This window comes from Acomys russatus, chromosome 6, assembly GCF_903995435.1.
Source record: "Acomys russatus chromosome 6, mAcoRus1.1, whole genome shotgun sequence".
Classification (NCBI taxonomy): Eukaryota; Metazoa; Chordata; class Mammalia; order Rodentia; family Muridae; genus Acomys; species Acomys russatus.
The window spans coordinates 29,579,787-29,598,700 of NC_067142.1; the positions used below are offsets into that span (position 1 = coordinate 29,579,787).

The 18,914-nt window shown below is 39.8% G+C and overlaps 1 protein-coding gene across 1 annotated transcript in view; it reads left to right on the top strand.

Annotated features, from left to right (window-relative positions):
- Thsd7b (thrombospondin type 1 domain containing 7B) overlaps positions 1–18,914 on the top strand; it is an 839,983-nt gene that overhangs the window by 755,957 nt on the left and 65,112 nt on the right. Inside the window, exon 17 of the mRNA XM_051147323.1 lies at positions 2,537–2,687. Within this exon, the coding sequence (XP_051003280.1) occupies positions 2,537–2,687 (151 nt within the window). The remainder of the gene's footprint in view (positions 1–2,536; positions 2,688–18,914) is intronic.

Consider the following 18,914-nt stretch of genomic DNA (forward strand, 5'->3'; position numbering starts at 1 on the left):
ATTCTCAAAGCCCTCTAGTGTTTTACCCCATCTTCACCCCAATACATATCCCCAAATACGTGGTACTACAATTTCTAGAATTTTCCATCAGCGTTTTCTGTAATGTAAATGTAGTTATTTTCATTAATGTCTCTCGAAGGCTTACTACTCAATGTGAGTCATCTGATCTGTTGCAAAAATCTGGTACCATGTTCCCAGTAGTTGGAAGACATGGCTTCCCTCACCCCACAGTTTGTTCACCAGGGTCTGTAAGAGTCTGGAGGAGAGAAGAGGAAGATGTGATTCTTCTTATCATCACCATTAATTATACTTTGGTGGCAAATGCCTTTATTACTGGCTTTGTGGTATATTGGAAGTGAGCAGAAATCAATGCCTGTATCCGCTGGCTATCACCATCCAGAAGACTTACGTCTCTCTCTCAGTAAAACAAAGAAATATCAGATTAGTTTGTGCAGTCGAGAAAGAAAGCACTTCTTAGCTTTTTTCAGTTTGTCCCAGGAAAGAGGCTGAAGCTATTCTATGGACCATCCTTCTCCTACTGACTCCTAACTCAGAAGAAATGGAAACTAGCGATGATGCTGTGCCTGGCCTTGCTCTTCCTGTTGACCCACCACACTCTGTTACTCTTCAGTATACAATGGTTAAATTTTCATTACTTCACTCACACAGCTTGTTTTAATTTTCCACCCCATTTCCTGAAGTTTCTGTTTTAATGTTTTAAAAGGAACTCTTATGGTGAAAGGTAGAATAATTAGGACAGGAGGCAGGCATCACATGCCATGGGATATTGCTCTTAAGATGGATACAGTGAACACCCTGATATCTGGCATTATTAGACCAGCAAATGCCATGTGTCAAGCTGGTCTCTAGCAGCCCTGAAGTCACAATCTTCATGCCATAGACTCCTAAGACCTGAGGTATTAAATGTGTACCACTGTCTAGATATTGTTGCCATGTCTATCTTCATTTTTATTGTCATCACTAGAACAAAACACTCACAAACACAGTGACTGTCTAATTTTCTTCCGGTTTTGTACCTCAATAACCAGTTAGGGCAGTGGTACCATAGTAAGCCCTCAAAATTATTTATTAAATAAGACCAGGCTATGTTTATAATCATTAAGATTTAAGAGGTAGGGCCAGGAGCATTAGAGATTCAAAGGCCACCCTGGAGTATATTAGACCTTGATTCAAAAAATGACTAAATCAATAAGTATTGACAATAAATAATTTCTGACATCTAGCAAAAGAGCCTGGTGGATAACACATTCTTTAACTTTTGGAAGTAGGGAAAATTAAAATATATTTCTGAGATACAAATAGAAATAAATGACCATGTAACTATGGCTGGGCAAGTTTTCCTAAACCCGTGTTCTTCTAGAACCAAACCCAAAGTCAGAAGCAAAGTATTTCTAGTATTACCTATGCCCTATTAGTCACCAACCACTCCTTTAAGAATAACCTCTAGTCTGATCTGACAAATTAGTATTGGTCTGTGTCAAACATCCATATGAAAGAATCATTATAGATTATAGACACTTTGTGTGTGGCAACCTTTAATAGCATATCTGTGTCTCCCATGTCCTTTTGCATGCAATACTCCATGCATTGTCACTCTTTGTTGGATTCGGTGGAATTTAAAACAGTGGGCACAAATGTTATTTAATATTGAACAGTTGGACTATTTCTAGCTGGGTTTTGTATGAAGGCTGCCACCATAAGTACATTTCCAGCTTTTGTGGTTGGTTTGGTGTGAGTTGTGCACATTTCTTTTTAAATGCCAGATTATGTGGGGTAGAAACACTCACCCTGCTTTGTTTTGTTTTCAGTACTTTCCAACCAACAATGTAAGGTGATTTACTGACATTTCTGCCAAATCTTGGTATTGTCCAGGTATTCTGGGTATAACACTGATTTAGATATGATTGACTTTTCATCATGTGTAACCAGAACTTGATGACGGATGTCGCTATGTGTGTTTTATCTCAAAGTTGATGTAGAGGTTTGGTTGGTCATGTGGGTATAATGTACAGCCTTGGGCTGTCGTGGGAAACGGCAATGTCTACACATCACCCTTTGATTGTCACGGCTGCATTCCCACAAAGCCACGTAAAATGCAAAGCTTGTAATAATGACTGATTACTTTCACATTTTTGTCCTATCCCTTACAATATGCGGCAGAAATGCCGAGATGGTTTGGGAACTTTGAGACACAAAAACTATGAAGGTTCTGGCTGAAATAAAGTCATCTATTCAGTATTTGCAGAAGGAAACTTTCAAGATTTGTAAAAATGAAAGGAATATCCACTTAGCTCTGAACTTGGGTACACTCTAGGCCCCTGGAGAGTGGGCACTGCACAAGACATCCACTACCCGAAACATTCCTTTTACTTGTCATGTCAATAGGTCCTCACTGAGTTATCATACAAGAAAAGGCCACTGAATAAGGAAGATCGAGACGTTGGTTTGCTTTTCCTGGTTTCTCTGCTCATCCTAATTGAATGTATCTATCTTTATCACCAACACTGCCTAACAGGTGTGTGAATACTGCAGACAGTGAAGGAGGGGCAGTGAACAGGAGCCTGTGCAACCAGGAAGATGCTCCCCTAGAAACCCAGGCCTGTTCTCTTCTGTGTCCCAGTGAGTGTGTCATGTCTGAGTGGGGAACATGGAGCAAATGCCCACAGGTAATTTCTTTTGTTGATGCCTGAATCTCCCAGTGTTTCATTCTACATTGTTCTCTATAAATTTACAGAATGACTTTTCTAGGCTCTCCTCTAGTGACATGGGAAAAATATTTTGCAAGAACCCACCCATAACTTGAAGAGAATGAAAAAAAATTGTAAATGAGAATGAGCTGTTTAAAATACTGTTGCCTCTTCCAAAACACTTATGTTGAGATTGTGACCACGGAAAATAGCCTGTAACAATCACACTGTGTGTCCACTGTGCACCGTTTTTAATGAGTCTTCTCCAGTACCAAATGACTCTCACTATAATGTCTTGGTTCTGTTCCATTTTCATCCTGGAAGTGTCAGTTTCCTTTTAAGAGTTCAACCCCACTATGCAATGCTGCTTCTATTTGTGACTCTCTATTTGCCTTTTGCTGTTTTCCTAATGATGACATATTCTTTTTCCTATGCCCCTGCTTCTTCCAGAGCTGACAAAAAAAAATTAAGATGAACCATTTGCCTTATTTTTCCTCTTTTAGAAAAATGGAAATGTAATAGCAAAATGGAAAATATTAAATAGCATAATCAAAACTGTATTTCCAGATAGTAAATTTTGATATTTTAAACTTGTATTTCTGCTTGAAGATAGGGAAAGAAAAATAAAGGATGAATTCCAAATAATGTGACGAAATAAATTGGACGCATTAAGTTACACTGTTTTAAACTGCCCTACTGTGGAGTGGGGAACAATTAGAGAAACCATGCTGTTGCAATGGAAAGTATCTTTGAAACAAGTTAATAACTCACATTTGTATGTACTAATTATTGATTCCTTACTAATGACTGCCGCCTTTATGTGAGTTCCACTATTTACCGTCTTTATTTGTTGAGTGCTTCCGAAGGCAGAACAGTACCAACGTGACCCACCAGGAGAGCACTCCGCGGTAACGCTACGCATCACCAGGTCAGCATCACCTGTGTGTGAACCATTTAACTATACTGAAAGTTAAGACCTGGGCCACTTAGAGGCAGACACAGGCAAGGGATGTTACCTTTAGTCGCTCATTACTCTGCCTGCTTAAGTACTTCTTAGTAGTAGGTGACTGTTCCACTGAGAGCTGGGACAAAGTTCTCAAGTTAACAAGTGCTGAGCCCACAAGAATCTTTTCTGTCTGAGGAAGCCAGAGGTTTGGGGCTTGTATCATTGACTCCCCTAATTTTGGGAGATTTGAGGTCTAGTGGGCCTGAACACTGTTCCTTCTTTAAAATGTAGTGTTTACTTTAACAGCAACATGTTTTAAGTATCTGCACAGCTTTACTGTGACTGGATACATGCCCCGACATTAAGATGTACACTAACACGGTCTTTATTAGTTTACATGTGGAAGAATAAGCAGCCTGAAGGAGTTTAAGTACATCCATGGTTATGACCTTCCTCACTTGTTCTAACTCACTCACAGAAGGTGCCAGTAAGTCCTAAGCATTTTGCTATGGAAGTCTTGCTCTCAGGTGAAAGCATCTGGTGACTGGGATAACCTATTTTGTTGCAGGAACAGTTCTGATGGTGCTCTGGCATGGCCATCTGCATTTACCTCTTTGGGAGGCCTATTGTCTAAGGTTTTCCAGTGTAACCATTCTGTATTTCAGAAGTTTAGAAAGTAGAGATGGAGAAAATACTTTAACCTCCATTCATGCATCTTCAAGATGATACAGACAATTGCTCGCATGTCGGTGTGAAATGAGAAGGCTGTTCCTTTAAAAGCTTGTGCAGTGTTACCTAGTGATAGTAATAGTAGCCTTGACAATAATAACTCTGAGCAGTCTCATGGAGGCATCGCTGTGAAAAGTGGATGGATGGATGAAACACTGTTTCACAACCAACAGAGTTAAGATGCCAGGTCCTTGTCAGTGCCCTGACCACTGGGACCATGTCTTCTCTCATCCACCATGCTAATCTCACACCGTCAATAGAGACTTTGAGTGGGAATAGTAATCAGGACTTACAGCTGATTACTTGCCTATATCTAAGTATATTGCACAGTTGTATGAAGTTGTGAGATCTTTGCATAATGCCCCAGCATCCTCAGAGCTAATCAGCGCTGACGATAAAGATGAGCGTTGCAAAGACAGGAAGCTGGATCATTGTGCCTCGAGTTTAATTAGCATTTTCATCCACATTTCCTGAGGAAGAGGAAACATTATTTCATAATTATCCCCTGTATCGTGTGTTGATTTAACAGGTTTATTCACTGTTATCTTACCAAATTCTCCTTTAATACTCAGCGTGACAAACATAACTGAAACTAATTTCTTATTCTTCTTTCTTTTTCTATTCCACCAACATATAAATGACCTTCATATGTCTTCAAGTGTGATGGTGACATGGTGATTAAACTTCTAGGCTACAGGATCCTTGTCAGGACGCAAAGACAATGACAACTATTGTTCCAGGGTATTTAGGCTGGAAATGACATGTAGAAGGTGAGGGTGTTCGTAATATCAAGTTGAAAGAAGAGAGGGGAGAAAAGAAGCCTCTAGTTCACCCTGTGTATCGATTGCAGTGTGGGTGGGAAGCCAGAGCCCTGCAGCAGGGTATTTTTGAGCTCTGTAGGAAACATCTCTTCTTCCACACAAGCAAGTTCCTATTCAATCTTACAAAAATAAAAAGACATTCTTTTCCTGAAATCTGATTTTTTTGTTTTATTTAATTAAAATCCCCCAAATAAGACACTGGATAGAGAATGACTGGGCTACTGATGACCTCGCTCATTGCAAAACAGTTAGAAGAACAAGGCAACATGTTAGAAATGGTAGTGAGGGCACTGGGAAAGTGGTGAGGGCAAGAGCTGGAGACTAACAGTGAGGCGAGGAAAGCCAAGTCAGTCCAAGGCAGAAACTGAAAGAAATGAGGGCTCTCATGATTTACTATTTCATATGCTTGGGCGATGGTTGGTTCCCATGACACATGTATGTCATCTATTCTTTATTCCCACTCACTCGCTTTGTGGAGCTTTAATATGAAAGGGTGCCGGCACAATCGTGGTTGCTCCTAGAAGAGTTTTCCCAACAGTGCTGACCCCTTGAAATGTACATTGGTCTCATCATTTGCCTCTCTGTTGTTTCCTTTTTAAACATTTGTATTTCTTGATATTAAATATAATTATATTTTCTCCTTTTCCCTTGTTAGCCCCAACCCTTTACACACACACACACACACACACACACACACACACACACACATATATATATATATATATATATATATATATATATATATATATATATAGTCTGCTCACTTCTTATGTTTGTATATGATCCCCGGGCTAGCTACTTGATACTAGATACTATTGGATAGGCAGTTTGTGTGCTCTTCGCTGGAGAAGCAACATTTTTTTCCTGTCATCGTTTTTAGTTAGCTGTAGTCCTTTGTCTGAGATTGAGAACTCATAAGATTTTCCCCTTCTGTGTTATTGTATCTGCCAGTGTCATACTTCTTCAGGTCTTATTTAGGCAGCCGTACCAGTGAGACTTCATGGGTGTAGCCTCTGACGTTTCTAGGACACTAAATCTCACAGCAAACTTGCCATTCCTCTGGCTATTGAAACTCTTTCCACTCATTCCTCCATGATGTCCCTGAGACTTGGGTACCAGTTAGTATCAGTTGGGGCTGGTCACCGCCACACAGTCACTTGTTCACTGCATTTTGAGCCATTGTGGTTTTCTGTAATGGTCTGCATCTGTTGCCATGAGACATTTATTTGATGGGGGAAAGAGGTATTTTATGTGTGTATAACCATATGCATATTTGAATTCATATAGCCAAGCAAATGCTTATGGTATACTTAGCCTTTATTTATTACATATTTTCCCCTTTAGCTAGTGCATTTCTCTTGTTTCCCCTGATCCTATATCCCTCTCGGGTAGTCTTAGAATCCCATATTCTTCAAACTGGTTTACAAATCTCTTTATTCGTCTGTCTTACATATTTGAAAGTATCCGAGTGATGATTTATTTACACTACCAGTCTGCTGAAGTTTTCCATGGGGTGATACAGATTTTCTATTTATGGCTGCCCTTGGAGGTTTGCCGACAGAATCGCTTAAGAAATAAATATTGACATGAGAAAGCAAAGATCTTGCCGATGAATATCAACCTGAATCATTTTCTGCAGAAGCAAGACTGAGAAGTTCCGTGAGAAATATGGCTTAGGCTCGAAAACCTGAGTGAAGTTTAACAGATCCCCTCTGGCTGGTACAAGAGCAGGGCTGGATGCAGGCAGATACTCAGATGTCTCCTCCCCTCAGCCAGAGGGAACCAGATGCTCACTGAAGACTAGTTCAGAAGACTCAGAATCAAACACTGACATCAGGGTATTGTCACCAGGACAACCTCTGATGAATCACGAGGGTAGGTTTGCAAATAACCTGCACTGGGCTGAAGTGTAATCTGGAATCGGAACTTGGTCACTGACTTGATCCTGTGCACAATGCGCCCCCTTTCCATTCTTCCCCTCTTTGCCTAACCCTGCGTAGGTGCATCAACTTCCAGTGCAAGCCAGTTCAGAACACAGCTGCTGTTCCTTCAGGCAGACTCTGCTTAGAAGACACAGAGAAATGGATGCCTATTTTCTGAGAATCGATCCATTTCTTTTGTATTCACAGTGCTCTAGCCTGACTTGAGGGATGTCTGTGAGGCAGGAGGGTTTATGAGAGATGGATGACACTTAGCAGTACTTCTGCAAGCTGGGTTTCAGGAAGCACTTTGCCCCAGTGTCAGCCGCCCCTACCCCAATCTTCTTTAACAAGAGGTGTTGCTCTCTGGAGTACAAGTTGAATGACCAAGGTCCTTGGGCTACCCAAGATTTTTCTTTTGAATCTCAGCTAGAGGAGGATGGTGATTTCCCATCATCTCAACTGTGAATCTGGGTACTTCGAAACCGATACTGGTGCTTGGCCAAAGACAACAGTTCATCACTCTGGGTTGTGGAGGTGTGTTTTACCCCAGCACTCTCAGGTTTAATATTCTTTTAAGGCCAGCCTTGTTTCCAGAGCTACGTAGGAAGAGCATTCTTGCTGAGCAGCAGAAATCTTACTCACTTCATGCATTGGAGCAGAAAAACAAGAGCCCAATAAAAAACATTTATAGCAACGTCTCATTTTAAATTTAATATGGCTGTTATGATTCTCCTTAATATAGTCTCATCTCTTTGATTTTCAATATTATTAACTTGGAGTATAGACGTGGGGTATATATTCTGAAATTTATATCTCTTTTTTCCCCTCTCTCCACCACCTATTTGCTGATTGTCCATTTATCTATCTATCTATCTATCTATCCATCCATCTCTCCAGACAGCAAGTATAGTATAGATTTTAGATTTTCTTGAATGAATACTTAGCATGAACTTCAAAGATGATTTGCATACACATATGCAAACTGATATATTTTATGCTATTTTACAAGGGTGTGTGTGTGTGTGTGTGTGTGTGTGTGTGTGTGTGTGTGTTTAAAAGACAGTCGCTTCTACAAAGTGAGTCTAGCACAACCAGGGCTACACAGAGAAACCCTGTCTTGGAGAAAATGTCCCTTCATCAAGAATGCATTGCATTTTAAAATAGAACATTTGGTTTTGTGAAAATTTTTCCTATCTGCATTACGTAATAAAAATGAAGCACTTTTGTGATGTATTTCTGTACATGAGTTGGTTTACTTTCTCCTTTGGGGAACTGATGCTATAAATTTGGCACCTTTACTCTATATAATAAACTGCATTTTTGCATGCTTGAGACTGTGAATGGACCTGGGAGAATGCGGTGATTCTCTGGGAGTGCAGCAGCTTTGACTAGGGATGGGGATCACTTTCTCACTTGCTCTCAAGCTGATCAGTCTACACAAGACTGGAATCTCTTTCTGAGCTCATTATGCAGAGTTATTTCTGATACAGGTTTTTTAAAATCCCCTTTAAAAAGCGCATTCTCTCTCTCTCTCTCTCTCTCTCTCTCTCTCTCTCTCTCTCTCTCTCTCTCTCTCTCTCTCTCTCTCTCTCTCTCTCTCTCTCGCTCTGTGTGTGTGTGTGTGTGTGTGTGTGTGTGTGTGTGTAGATTTCACCTTTCCTATTGCCTCACTAAATTTTTCTCCTCATTTCTCATACCTATGTCATTTTGTCAGGAGTTAGTTTTAGTGATTTGATCTATACTGATGCTAATTTTTAAATTCTTGTTTTCTAATACGTTGTCCTTTCTTATATTCATGCCATTTCCCTTGGGTTGCAATGTATACATTTTCTAACTAGCATGTGGTGCCTTTTAGATGCCTTCACAGTGATTTGTAGTGACGAGACCTGTAGAGGTTATTAATCTACCTGTGAGCATGGCAGCCTAGCTGGAGGAGTCAGGGATGACTCAGACACTTGGTGCTCCCACAGTCACTACTGTCACAGAGCCCTCAAAGACATAAGTATCCTTTCCTGAACAGATTTACAAAATGGAGGTCAGCTTTTAAATTTCAAAAAATTTCTAATTGCTTAAGCATTAATTTAGTAATTTTGGTTTGCTTTTTCATATATATATACACACATATATATTTGTATGATATATATAATCAATTGCTGCTTAACTCAAATTTGATAAGATTGCAGTTTTTGACCAACGTCATATGTTTTTATGAGGGTACATTTATATTGACATTTTCAGCCCCATTTATTATATTTTTCAATATGCTTGAGTCATTATTTGCCATTAGCAAATTGAAAAGTTATAGATGCCAGCCATCTACTAGGGATGCCGTGGCAGTTATGTTTCAATCACATCCTTCCTGCTATTATGATAGGTCACCCCTATACGACAGACCATGCTCTTTAACACAATGAAGTTCACAAAAAGTGGCCTCTGTAATGTTCAGTTGATAGCTTGTACATCAGAACTTCCCCCTTGGACTTGTCTGATAAATAGTGTCACTTTCTTTCCTTTTACTGTTTATGTTTTTTTTTTTTTTCCTGTATCTTCACTCATTTTTTTCAGCCTGCCTTTCTTTTAAGAAAATGGTATTGTGTTTTTGGCTGGTTAAATACAGTAATGATTCTCTTCATTCTCATAAAAACATAGAATATATATTCTGCACACATACTTCTCTGCATACAAATGTGAGAGACTTTGAATTAGGAACAAAATCATGAATTATGAATTAATGCCACAGTGTACTTTGTTTCCCTTTTCCGTCAAACTTCCTATCTTTATGAATGTAACCTGTATTTAGGGACATAGATGGTTATATTTTCACCTTCTGTTTCACATAATAATTCATATTTACAGATCTGCTTATAAAATATTCATCCGTTCTCCACTTTTAGACTATTTTTGCTCGAAGGGATGTGCTATTCTTTATCATGCACCTTGTACTTACGAAAACCCACCCTGAGCACGCGGGAATGAGCCCTTGAATATGTTTACCTGGCTGTGACAAATTCCAAGTTCAAACGCTTTAGTGTATTTGAAGACCATGACTTTAATTTTGAAATCACAGCTCACACAGTGGGATGCATCTTTATCCAACTACATTTTTTTCTGTTGCTGACTATGCTAAGGTCTATAGTTTTATATACATATTTTGTTTCTAATCTTAGGAAACTTAAAGCTTTTTAAATTTTTATATTTATCTTATTAACTATCAAACACATAGAAATGTAAGTCAATTTCTGCTCACTACATCTTTGATGTGACTTTTCAGTTTACACACATAGTTTTGTTCCAAAGGTTGTTATTATTCTTACTTCTACAACCTTAAAATTTACCTGCTTTGAACTTCTGTTACTTCATGTTCCCTTTATGTTGATTTTATTAGTTAACACTGTATCTTGTTGCTTACAGTTAAAGAATCACACAGCCCTTTAATGTTCTGCTTTTTTGGCCTAGCATAGTGTTATGAGATTTATGAGTGTTGTAGGAAGGTCCGTAGATTGCCCTTCTGCTGCTTGAGTGAGAAATGTAGTAGCATTCCTTCGTGTCTATGTTGTTAAAGGACAACTGTATCATTTCTAGCTTGGGGGCATGGCCACACAGTAGTCACTGTGAGTATATTGTAAGAATCCAAAGCTGTGCAGTCATTACTCTTAAGCCCATATTTAGAGAGTAGGATAGCTTCCCCCAAAGGGTAGGTACACCTTTATTATTAGAAATCTTCAAACAGTATTAAATATCCTATTTTTAAAGTGATTAATGAGCAATTTATTTTTATTTTTTTTTCTATTTTAAAAATATATTTTATTAATTTATTCATATTACATCTCAATTGTTATCACATCCCTTGTATCCTCCTATTCTCCCTCCCTCCCATTTTCCCCTTACTCCCCTCCTTATGACTGTGACTGAGGGGGACCTCCTCCCCCTGTATTTGCTCATAGGGTATCACATTCTTAACCCAGAAGATATTTGCAAAATATGTCCACTGGGAAAGTCATTATTTCTCCAGTGGTGTGTCACTGAGGCATTCTAGGGTAGGCTTCATTCCCCAGTGTGGTTGACCATGGCAAAATGGGCTACATAGTTTTTTTTTTTTTTTAGAGCAATTTATTTTTAATAACTCAATTTTCATTGATTAAAGAAAATTTGCCACATTGTGGGTGTAAATGCTATATCAGATAATGTGTAGTGTTAAAAATTCCCAGGCTTTTGCATCTCTTACTTTCTATACTATGTTTCATTTTTCTTTATTAGACAATATTAGTTTTATCATTGCCAAATGTACTGTTTTTCTTTATACTGAATATAAAATTTATCTGAAGTAGTATTTTCCTAATCCAAGGCCATGAAAACATGCCTCTATATTTCTCTAATTTTTTTAGGATGAGCTTTAACATTTAGATCTGTATTTCAGGTCATGTATTCATTTTTGTTCAGTGTGTGTGTGTGTGTGTGTGTGTGTGTGTGTGTGCGCGCGCGCGCACGCATGTGTATCCATCTGGTTAAGTTCTTCCAAGAGTAGATCTTGAGCTAACAAAACACTGCAAATTATTTATAAAGAAAATATTCACGATGCCCAGAAGAAACATGGACCAAAGTAAATGAGGAGAAAATGGAAGAACTAAAAAAAGAATCACAATTTCAGATGAAGCCAAGATGGTCCTAGATCCTGCCAGGAGGACCATCAATACACTACAGAAACCTGCCTTCTGGGGGTAAAGTCAGCTCTGTCTCATGTAGCACTTGATTGGTCCTGGTGGTACCCGCGTGGCTGGTAAATCTATTAGATACTTTCAATTCTATTTGGAAGTGTAGGATGAGTTCCTGTGGCAGTCACTGGAGAGACTTGGGCACAGGTCAGCACTAGCAAGTCAGGCAGAGAGGCACAAAAGATCCTCAAATCTGAAAGCATCCCAGGCCGCTGGCGAGGCTCCAAGCATATCTTCTATAGGCTCATTACTCCCCATTATCAAGCAGCCATTTTCTCTAGCACCATTTGACAGGATCTTCCGATTACATTGTTGCTTTCAGGGACCATCAACTGAGTACTTACAAATGGTCTGTTCCTAATCCATTGATTGATTACTCATTTGTGCGCACACTAATATGGCACTCCCTTAATTACTGGAGACTTAGAACATCTCAAAAGCCAATAATAAGAATTATCTATTTTTATTTAATTCTTCAAGTATATCATAACTATTATATATCTGCATTTCAAAGAAATTTTATAGTTGAATTGGTATTATCTTACAGTAAATTTATTGCATTTTAATGGATAATACATAGTGTCTCTAGATCAATGTGGACAGGACTACAGTCTTATAAATAGCTACTAAAGTCCTGAACGTGGTGTGGAACACCATTGCCAAAGTCTTTAGCAATGCTTTGTGGCTTTCACCACAAAGGTCATGTATCTTTTAATTTATTACCATGTTTGCATGTCTTTAATATTGCTGCAGGTGAAATTGTATTGCTATTTTCATTTTCTCTTTGTTGCCTCATTTTGTACAGGCATTCAATTAATTTTAAAACACTAACCTTATATATCACCGCAGTGCTAGATTTACTAATGCAAAAATCATTCTTTCTGTGGGAACATCTTTCCAGTGTTTGAGATAGACTCATTCCTTTGTGATATTTCATAACGCTAACATGCACGTGACCTTGAAAGCCAAACTCTCTCTTTGCTACACTCCTTATTTACCTATTGATTTCAACATGGCAAACTGTAGTTGGAAAACACATGAAAATTATTCATCTTCATTGTATTTCCATCTTTCAAAGTCTCCCCATTCTCCCTGTATCTTCCCACAGGTAGTAATGCCAGAACACCTTGGCCTGATGTCCATCACATTTTTAACATATAGACAACTAGGCAGACATCCTAAGCACCAAGAGATAAATATTTTCCCAAAGGGGCTGGAATGGAAGACACACATACAAAAATAATTCTGAATTTCCTGCAATTTAATTGTCCTCTTTATACAATTCTTAGCTAACTTCTATTGAGGGTCAAACTTCTTCAATTATCAGTCTTGGAAAGTTCAATTCCACATTTACCATTTTGGTCCTGAATGCTCAGAAATACTCAATATTGTTTTGAACAGAAAGTGAACTAGTTTTTAGTGATTTGAGTTGTTTTGGGAATATTTTAGGGTACTTATATGTTGTTTTGTACTTTTGAGATATTTATTACATTACTTGCTCATCCCTAAATAAGAGAGGTGGCTCAGCAGGTTACAATACAATAGTAAACATCGAATCCCTACTCTGATCTACCCGATGGACAGGACATTCTCCACAGTTATGTGGAGAACAGCGACTGACTCTGACAAGAATTCTGGTGCCCCATATTTGACCGCCTCCCCTTGGTGGGGAGGCCTGGTGGCACTCAAAGAAAGAATAAGCAGGCTACCAAGACGAGACTTGATAGCCTATGACCGTATAGCGGGAGAGAAGGTCCCTCTTGGTCATAGATCTAGGGGAGGGAAATAGGGTGAAAGCAGGAGGGAGGGAGGAATGGGAGGATATAAGTGATGGAATAACAATTAAGTCATAATCTGAATAAATTAATAAAATTAAAATAAATTTTTTTAAAAAATAAAATGAAAAGAATAAAATATTCTAAGTCAGAGAGACCAAAAGATGCCTAAAAAAAGCCATCTTTTACTTTACAAAGACAGAGAACACACAGAAAATCACCATAGGCACCTGTAGCGTGCCCCAGAGGCAGGCTAGGATTGCCACACCTGGGTAGGGTACAGCTCTTAATAAGCAACAGCAATCACTTATGCTGGTGCAAATAACAAAGGCCTTGAATGGTATATTAAGGAGTTATTTTCATGTTGTCATTATAAAGATGTTTCATGTGTTTTTGAAATCATTGGTAAGCTTTGTCAAAATTTCTATTAAAGGTTTTCAATTAGACTTCATTTGGATTGCTCCTGAAATGAAAATGTTATAATCATGGTTAAGCATACTCTTATCAAATATCAAGCAATTATATCTGTGGCTCAGCTTAAGTTTATCATACACTGAAGTAAAATGACTTTAATAAAGTTAACCAGTGCACAAATTGAATTAACGCAAGATGGGTGCTAGGAATCCCTAATGTGAATATGTGAATACTTTTTCTTTTTTCATAGGAATTCTGTAGCGCAGGCTAGCCTAGAATTTAGTATATAGACTAGGCTGGCCTCATAGTCAGGGAACCCTATTTCAACTTCTTTTTTTTTATTTAATTAATATATTCAGATTACAACTCAATTGTTATCCCATCACTTGTATCCTCCCATTCCTCCCTCCCTCCTGCTTTCACCCTATTCCCCCCACAGGTCTATGATCGAAGGGGACCTCTTGGTAGCCTGCTTATTCTTTTTTTGGGTGCATCAAGCCTCCCCACCAAGGGGAGGTGATCAAATATGGGGCACCAGAGTTCATGTCAGAGTCAGTCCCTGCTCTCCACATAACTGTGGAGAATGTCCTGTCCATTGGCTAGATCAGAGTAGGGGTTTGATGTTTACTACTTGTATTGTCCTTGGTTAGTGCAATAGTTTGAGCAGACCTCCCTGGGCCCTGATCCACCCATCACAATATTCTTGTAGTTTCTGGGGCCCTCTGGATCCTTCTATTTCCCCATCTCCTATATTTCTCTCTCCTAGCATCCCAAGGGGATGTCCTCACATCTATCCCAATCTCCTGGTAAGTGAAGACTTTCATGGGACATGCTTTTTGGGCTAGTGCCCAATTTTAAGTGATTATATACCATGTGAGTCTTTCTGCTTCTGGGTTAACTCACTCAGTATGATCATTTCTAGTCTCTTTCATTTGTCCACAAATTTCGGGATTTCCATGTTTTTAGTAGCTGAGTAGTATTCTATAGTGTAAATGTACCACCGTTTCTTTATCCATTCTTCAACTGAGAGACATTTAGGCTGTTTCCAGGTTCTGGCTATTATGAATAAGGCTGCTACGAACATGGTTGAGCATATGACCTTGTTGTGTGGTGGAGCATTTTCTGGGTATATTCCAAGGAGTGGAATAGCTAGGTCTTGAGGAAGCCCTATTCTCAGTCTTCTGAGAAAGTGCCAGATTTCCAAAGTGGTTGTACAAGTTTGCACTTCCACCAGCAATGAAGGAGTGTTCCTCTCTCTCCACATCCTCACCAGCTTTCAACTTTTTGAATGCTATAGTTATAGGAGCAAGCCATTATCCCTGCCTTATTTTTCTTTCACCTCTTCTCCAGCCCCCCTCCCTTCTCTTCACTATCCTTCTCCTTGCTTCATTTTCAGGGTTCTGAGTACCGGGGTCTAATGGTAGTGAATTGCTCAGCATTATTTCTCTTTTCTTACTGTGCATGTCAAGCTAATTTCAAAGATTTCTCATGAGATAATGAAGCAGCACTGCTTTGCAGTAACTGGCGAGATTCTAGGACACAGTAACTGTTTCATTGACCTCATAAATATTTCAGAAGCCATTTTGTGATATTTTACTTAAAAATAACATTTGATACTAGCAATTCTAGTATCCCAGGTTCCTTACTCATGGGAAATAGCATACTGGTACATTATTATAATTGTGGGGAAAAAAAAAGACTGTGGTCATGGACAACCAAACTGAATATGGAAATAGACTGTTCAGTACAACCCTGTTATAATGAGCCGAAGACGCACTAGAGTCCTCCTGTATTATCAAACCCCTGCATAACTGACTTAGGATTTCTTGGTTCCTGTGTCCATCACACCAGAGAGCAAGCACTGGCTACCAGAATCTCTGACCGAAAGGGTTCAGTGAGCAAAAGAATAATGCTTTTCTTCAGAAGATAGTGAGCTGGCTGTAGTTAGCACTGGCACGACTCACATGTCTGTGATATGAAGAACCAGCTTATAGGGCCCTGAAGACATTGCGTGGATATAAAGGAAAAGGTAACCAGTGTCCGAGAGAGCAGGAACATATGAGCAGCAATTGGAGCCACTCCCAGGACAAAGGACAAGCAGTTAGTAAAAAGTCTGGTCTTGCACGCCTTTCATCCCAGCACTAGGGAGGCAGAGGCAGACAAATTGCTGTGAGTTCGAGGCCAGCCTGGTCTACAAAGTGAGTCCAGGACAGCCAAAGCTACACCGAGAGACCCTGTCTCGAACCACCCCACCCAAAAAAAAGTCTGGTCTCACATATCCTTTTGGGGAAACTCAATGTGTAGAAAGGAAATATACTCTACACTGTGTGGCCTGGAGGAAGATTGCAAAGGACTCACAGCTTTGTTGTTTCAGATTTAATCGAATTGAGTTTGTACTGTTTAGGGTTAAAATATGAGCCACTAGAGTAGCAGCCTGGTGTGGCAGCACATGGCTATGATCCCAGCTCAGGCAGAAAGAAAGCAAGTTCAACGCCACCTCTGTGATGCAGTGATAGTGCTTCTTACTCTAAGGGTTCCAGAGACACATAGACAATGGAACACGAAATCTACAGGTGTGCCGGGTGTGGTGGCGCACGCCTTTAATATCTGTTCTCAGGAGGCAGAGGCAGGTGGGTCACTGTGAGTTCGAGGCCAGCCTGGTCTATAAAGTGAGTCCAGGACAACCAAGGCTACACAGAGAAACCCTGTCTCAACACACACATGTGCACGCACATGCGCACGTGCGCGCGCGCACACACACACACACACACACACACACACACACACACACACACACACACAAAATCTATAGGTGCTTCAGCTTGGAGCTTGCTCTCTGGTTTTCTCCCTCTGTCATTCCCTTACCCTCTTTTCCCTGAGTCTATTGGCTGCTTTCTCACTCTAAGCAGGAAGGACTTAGTTAGACCCACAGTTCTGAGGGGATTTAATCCACCATGTCAGGAAGTCATAGCCTAAGGAGCTGGCCACTTTGTATCTCAGGAATCAGAGAATAAACAGGAAGTGGAGTTAGTCACATTGTACCCCTTAGTCAAGAATCGGAGAATAAACAGAAAGTGGTCCTGGCTTTGAAAACTTCAAGGCCAGTCTCCAGTGATTTAGTTCTTCTGGTGGATTCCCATCTCCTACGACCTGTATGGGGGCCTAGTTTCCTGTCTCCAGTCATTTCTAAACAGTTTGCTCCCTTCCCTAGGGCCCTATACTTCCCTAGTGAGCCAGGTGAATAATTTTATAACAATACACCAAAGTCTGGAATGTGGTTTTCTTTTTTTTTAAATCCTGAGTGCCAGAAAAATGCACATTTGTTCAATGCCACAACTGTGGCAGCTTTTTCAGAATATCCAACTTGTTAGCAGAGCCTCAAAAGCTTGAGTCAGGTCATGCAGCTATAGCTGAAAATCTACAGAATAACATCTGCAGGAAAGTGCGGCTTCCTCTCCGTGTTCCTGCGGAACCCAGCATGGAAACTGGCTTCTCTACCACACAGGCTCTTTTTCATTCAGGGTGTAGTCTTTAGCCATGTGCCTCAGACCGTTCCCTCAACCCGTAGAATAAAGTGGTTGCCGAATGGCTGATGAACGTTTACATGGGCTTGTACAGTAAGGGAGGATAGAAGCATTTATTAGACAGTTACAACTGCTCCAAACCCACTAGAGACACTTTAGTTTAAGGGCGGCACATTTCCCTGTAAATGGCTTGTTGTGAATAATGCAAATGTGCAGCCCTGAGAATAAATTAAATACATTTTCAGACACCGTGAATGTTCTAGAACAGTCCTTCTGTAAATCACTTGAATAGCATTTATAGATTACTCTGCTCTGTCTGGGCCAAGCTTGTAAATATCTGTCTAACTCATAACCCTGTGATTTGCAACCCTCTAAAGAAAACCTCACAGAATGCTCTCCTGTTCCTTCCCTCTCCCACTCTTTGTTGGGAATATTGACAAGCATCTAGCTGAGAAAAATGTTTGAATGTTTCTATAAAGCGGAATTTTCTTAATAAAATCTACATAATTTAATGTATAATAAGAAAGGCTCAACCAAAACCAAAAAGCATATGGCGTACTCTCCGTGCACATGGCTGCCTCACCATCCAAGCATTTTTCTTCCTTTTCTCTGCCAAGCTGTCATGGGAGCGCCCAGAAAATCTTGGCAGCACAGATAGTGACAATCCTCCAATGCTCTTGACTTCCAGGTTGGTCTCTGTATTCTCCTTTAACTGTCCTCTCTCCCCTTCTGCCTCTTTCTCTGCCTTCCCATCATCCCCAACCATACACTGTGTATACACACACACACACACACACACACACACACACACACACACACAGTTTTTCAGGAATCAGTGTGCGAATGTTTTGATCTCCAATTGCTCTCCATTTCACTAGGTGTAAGAATACATCGGAAGCATTCAAAATGAGCGTTCAGCTTTGAAAGTATCTTTCAGTGTGTCTTTTAAATCAAAAATCCTGCCCCCTGCTCTGCCCAGGCCGTATATATCATTTCCTTTAATGCTCAACCCAAAGCATGCTTAGCTCATTCCTGCATTGGTAAGTAAAGTGAATGACACAGAAGTAAAATAACAAGTCAAAGATGATACTGTTCGCTGCAGATCCAATACTTGAAATTAGGCCTAATTCAAAAACCACACATCTGTGCTCTTTCACATCCACCTGTTTGCAGCTGTAGCAAGCTATTATAATCTGGTGCTAAGTCACCCTTTCTTTGCAGTTGAGCACTCTGATGCTCACACCTGTTAGCTGGGTTTTGGTTTCCAACTTTGCAGTTTACTGCTCCCTCCTAAGTATATATATTGTTGTGATCATTTGGAGCTTTTAGCTTTAGAGAAGATCCATTCTAAGTTACTTGAAGG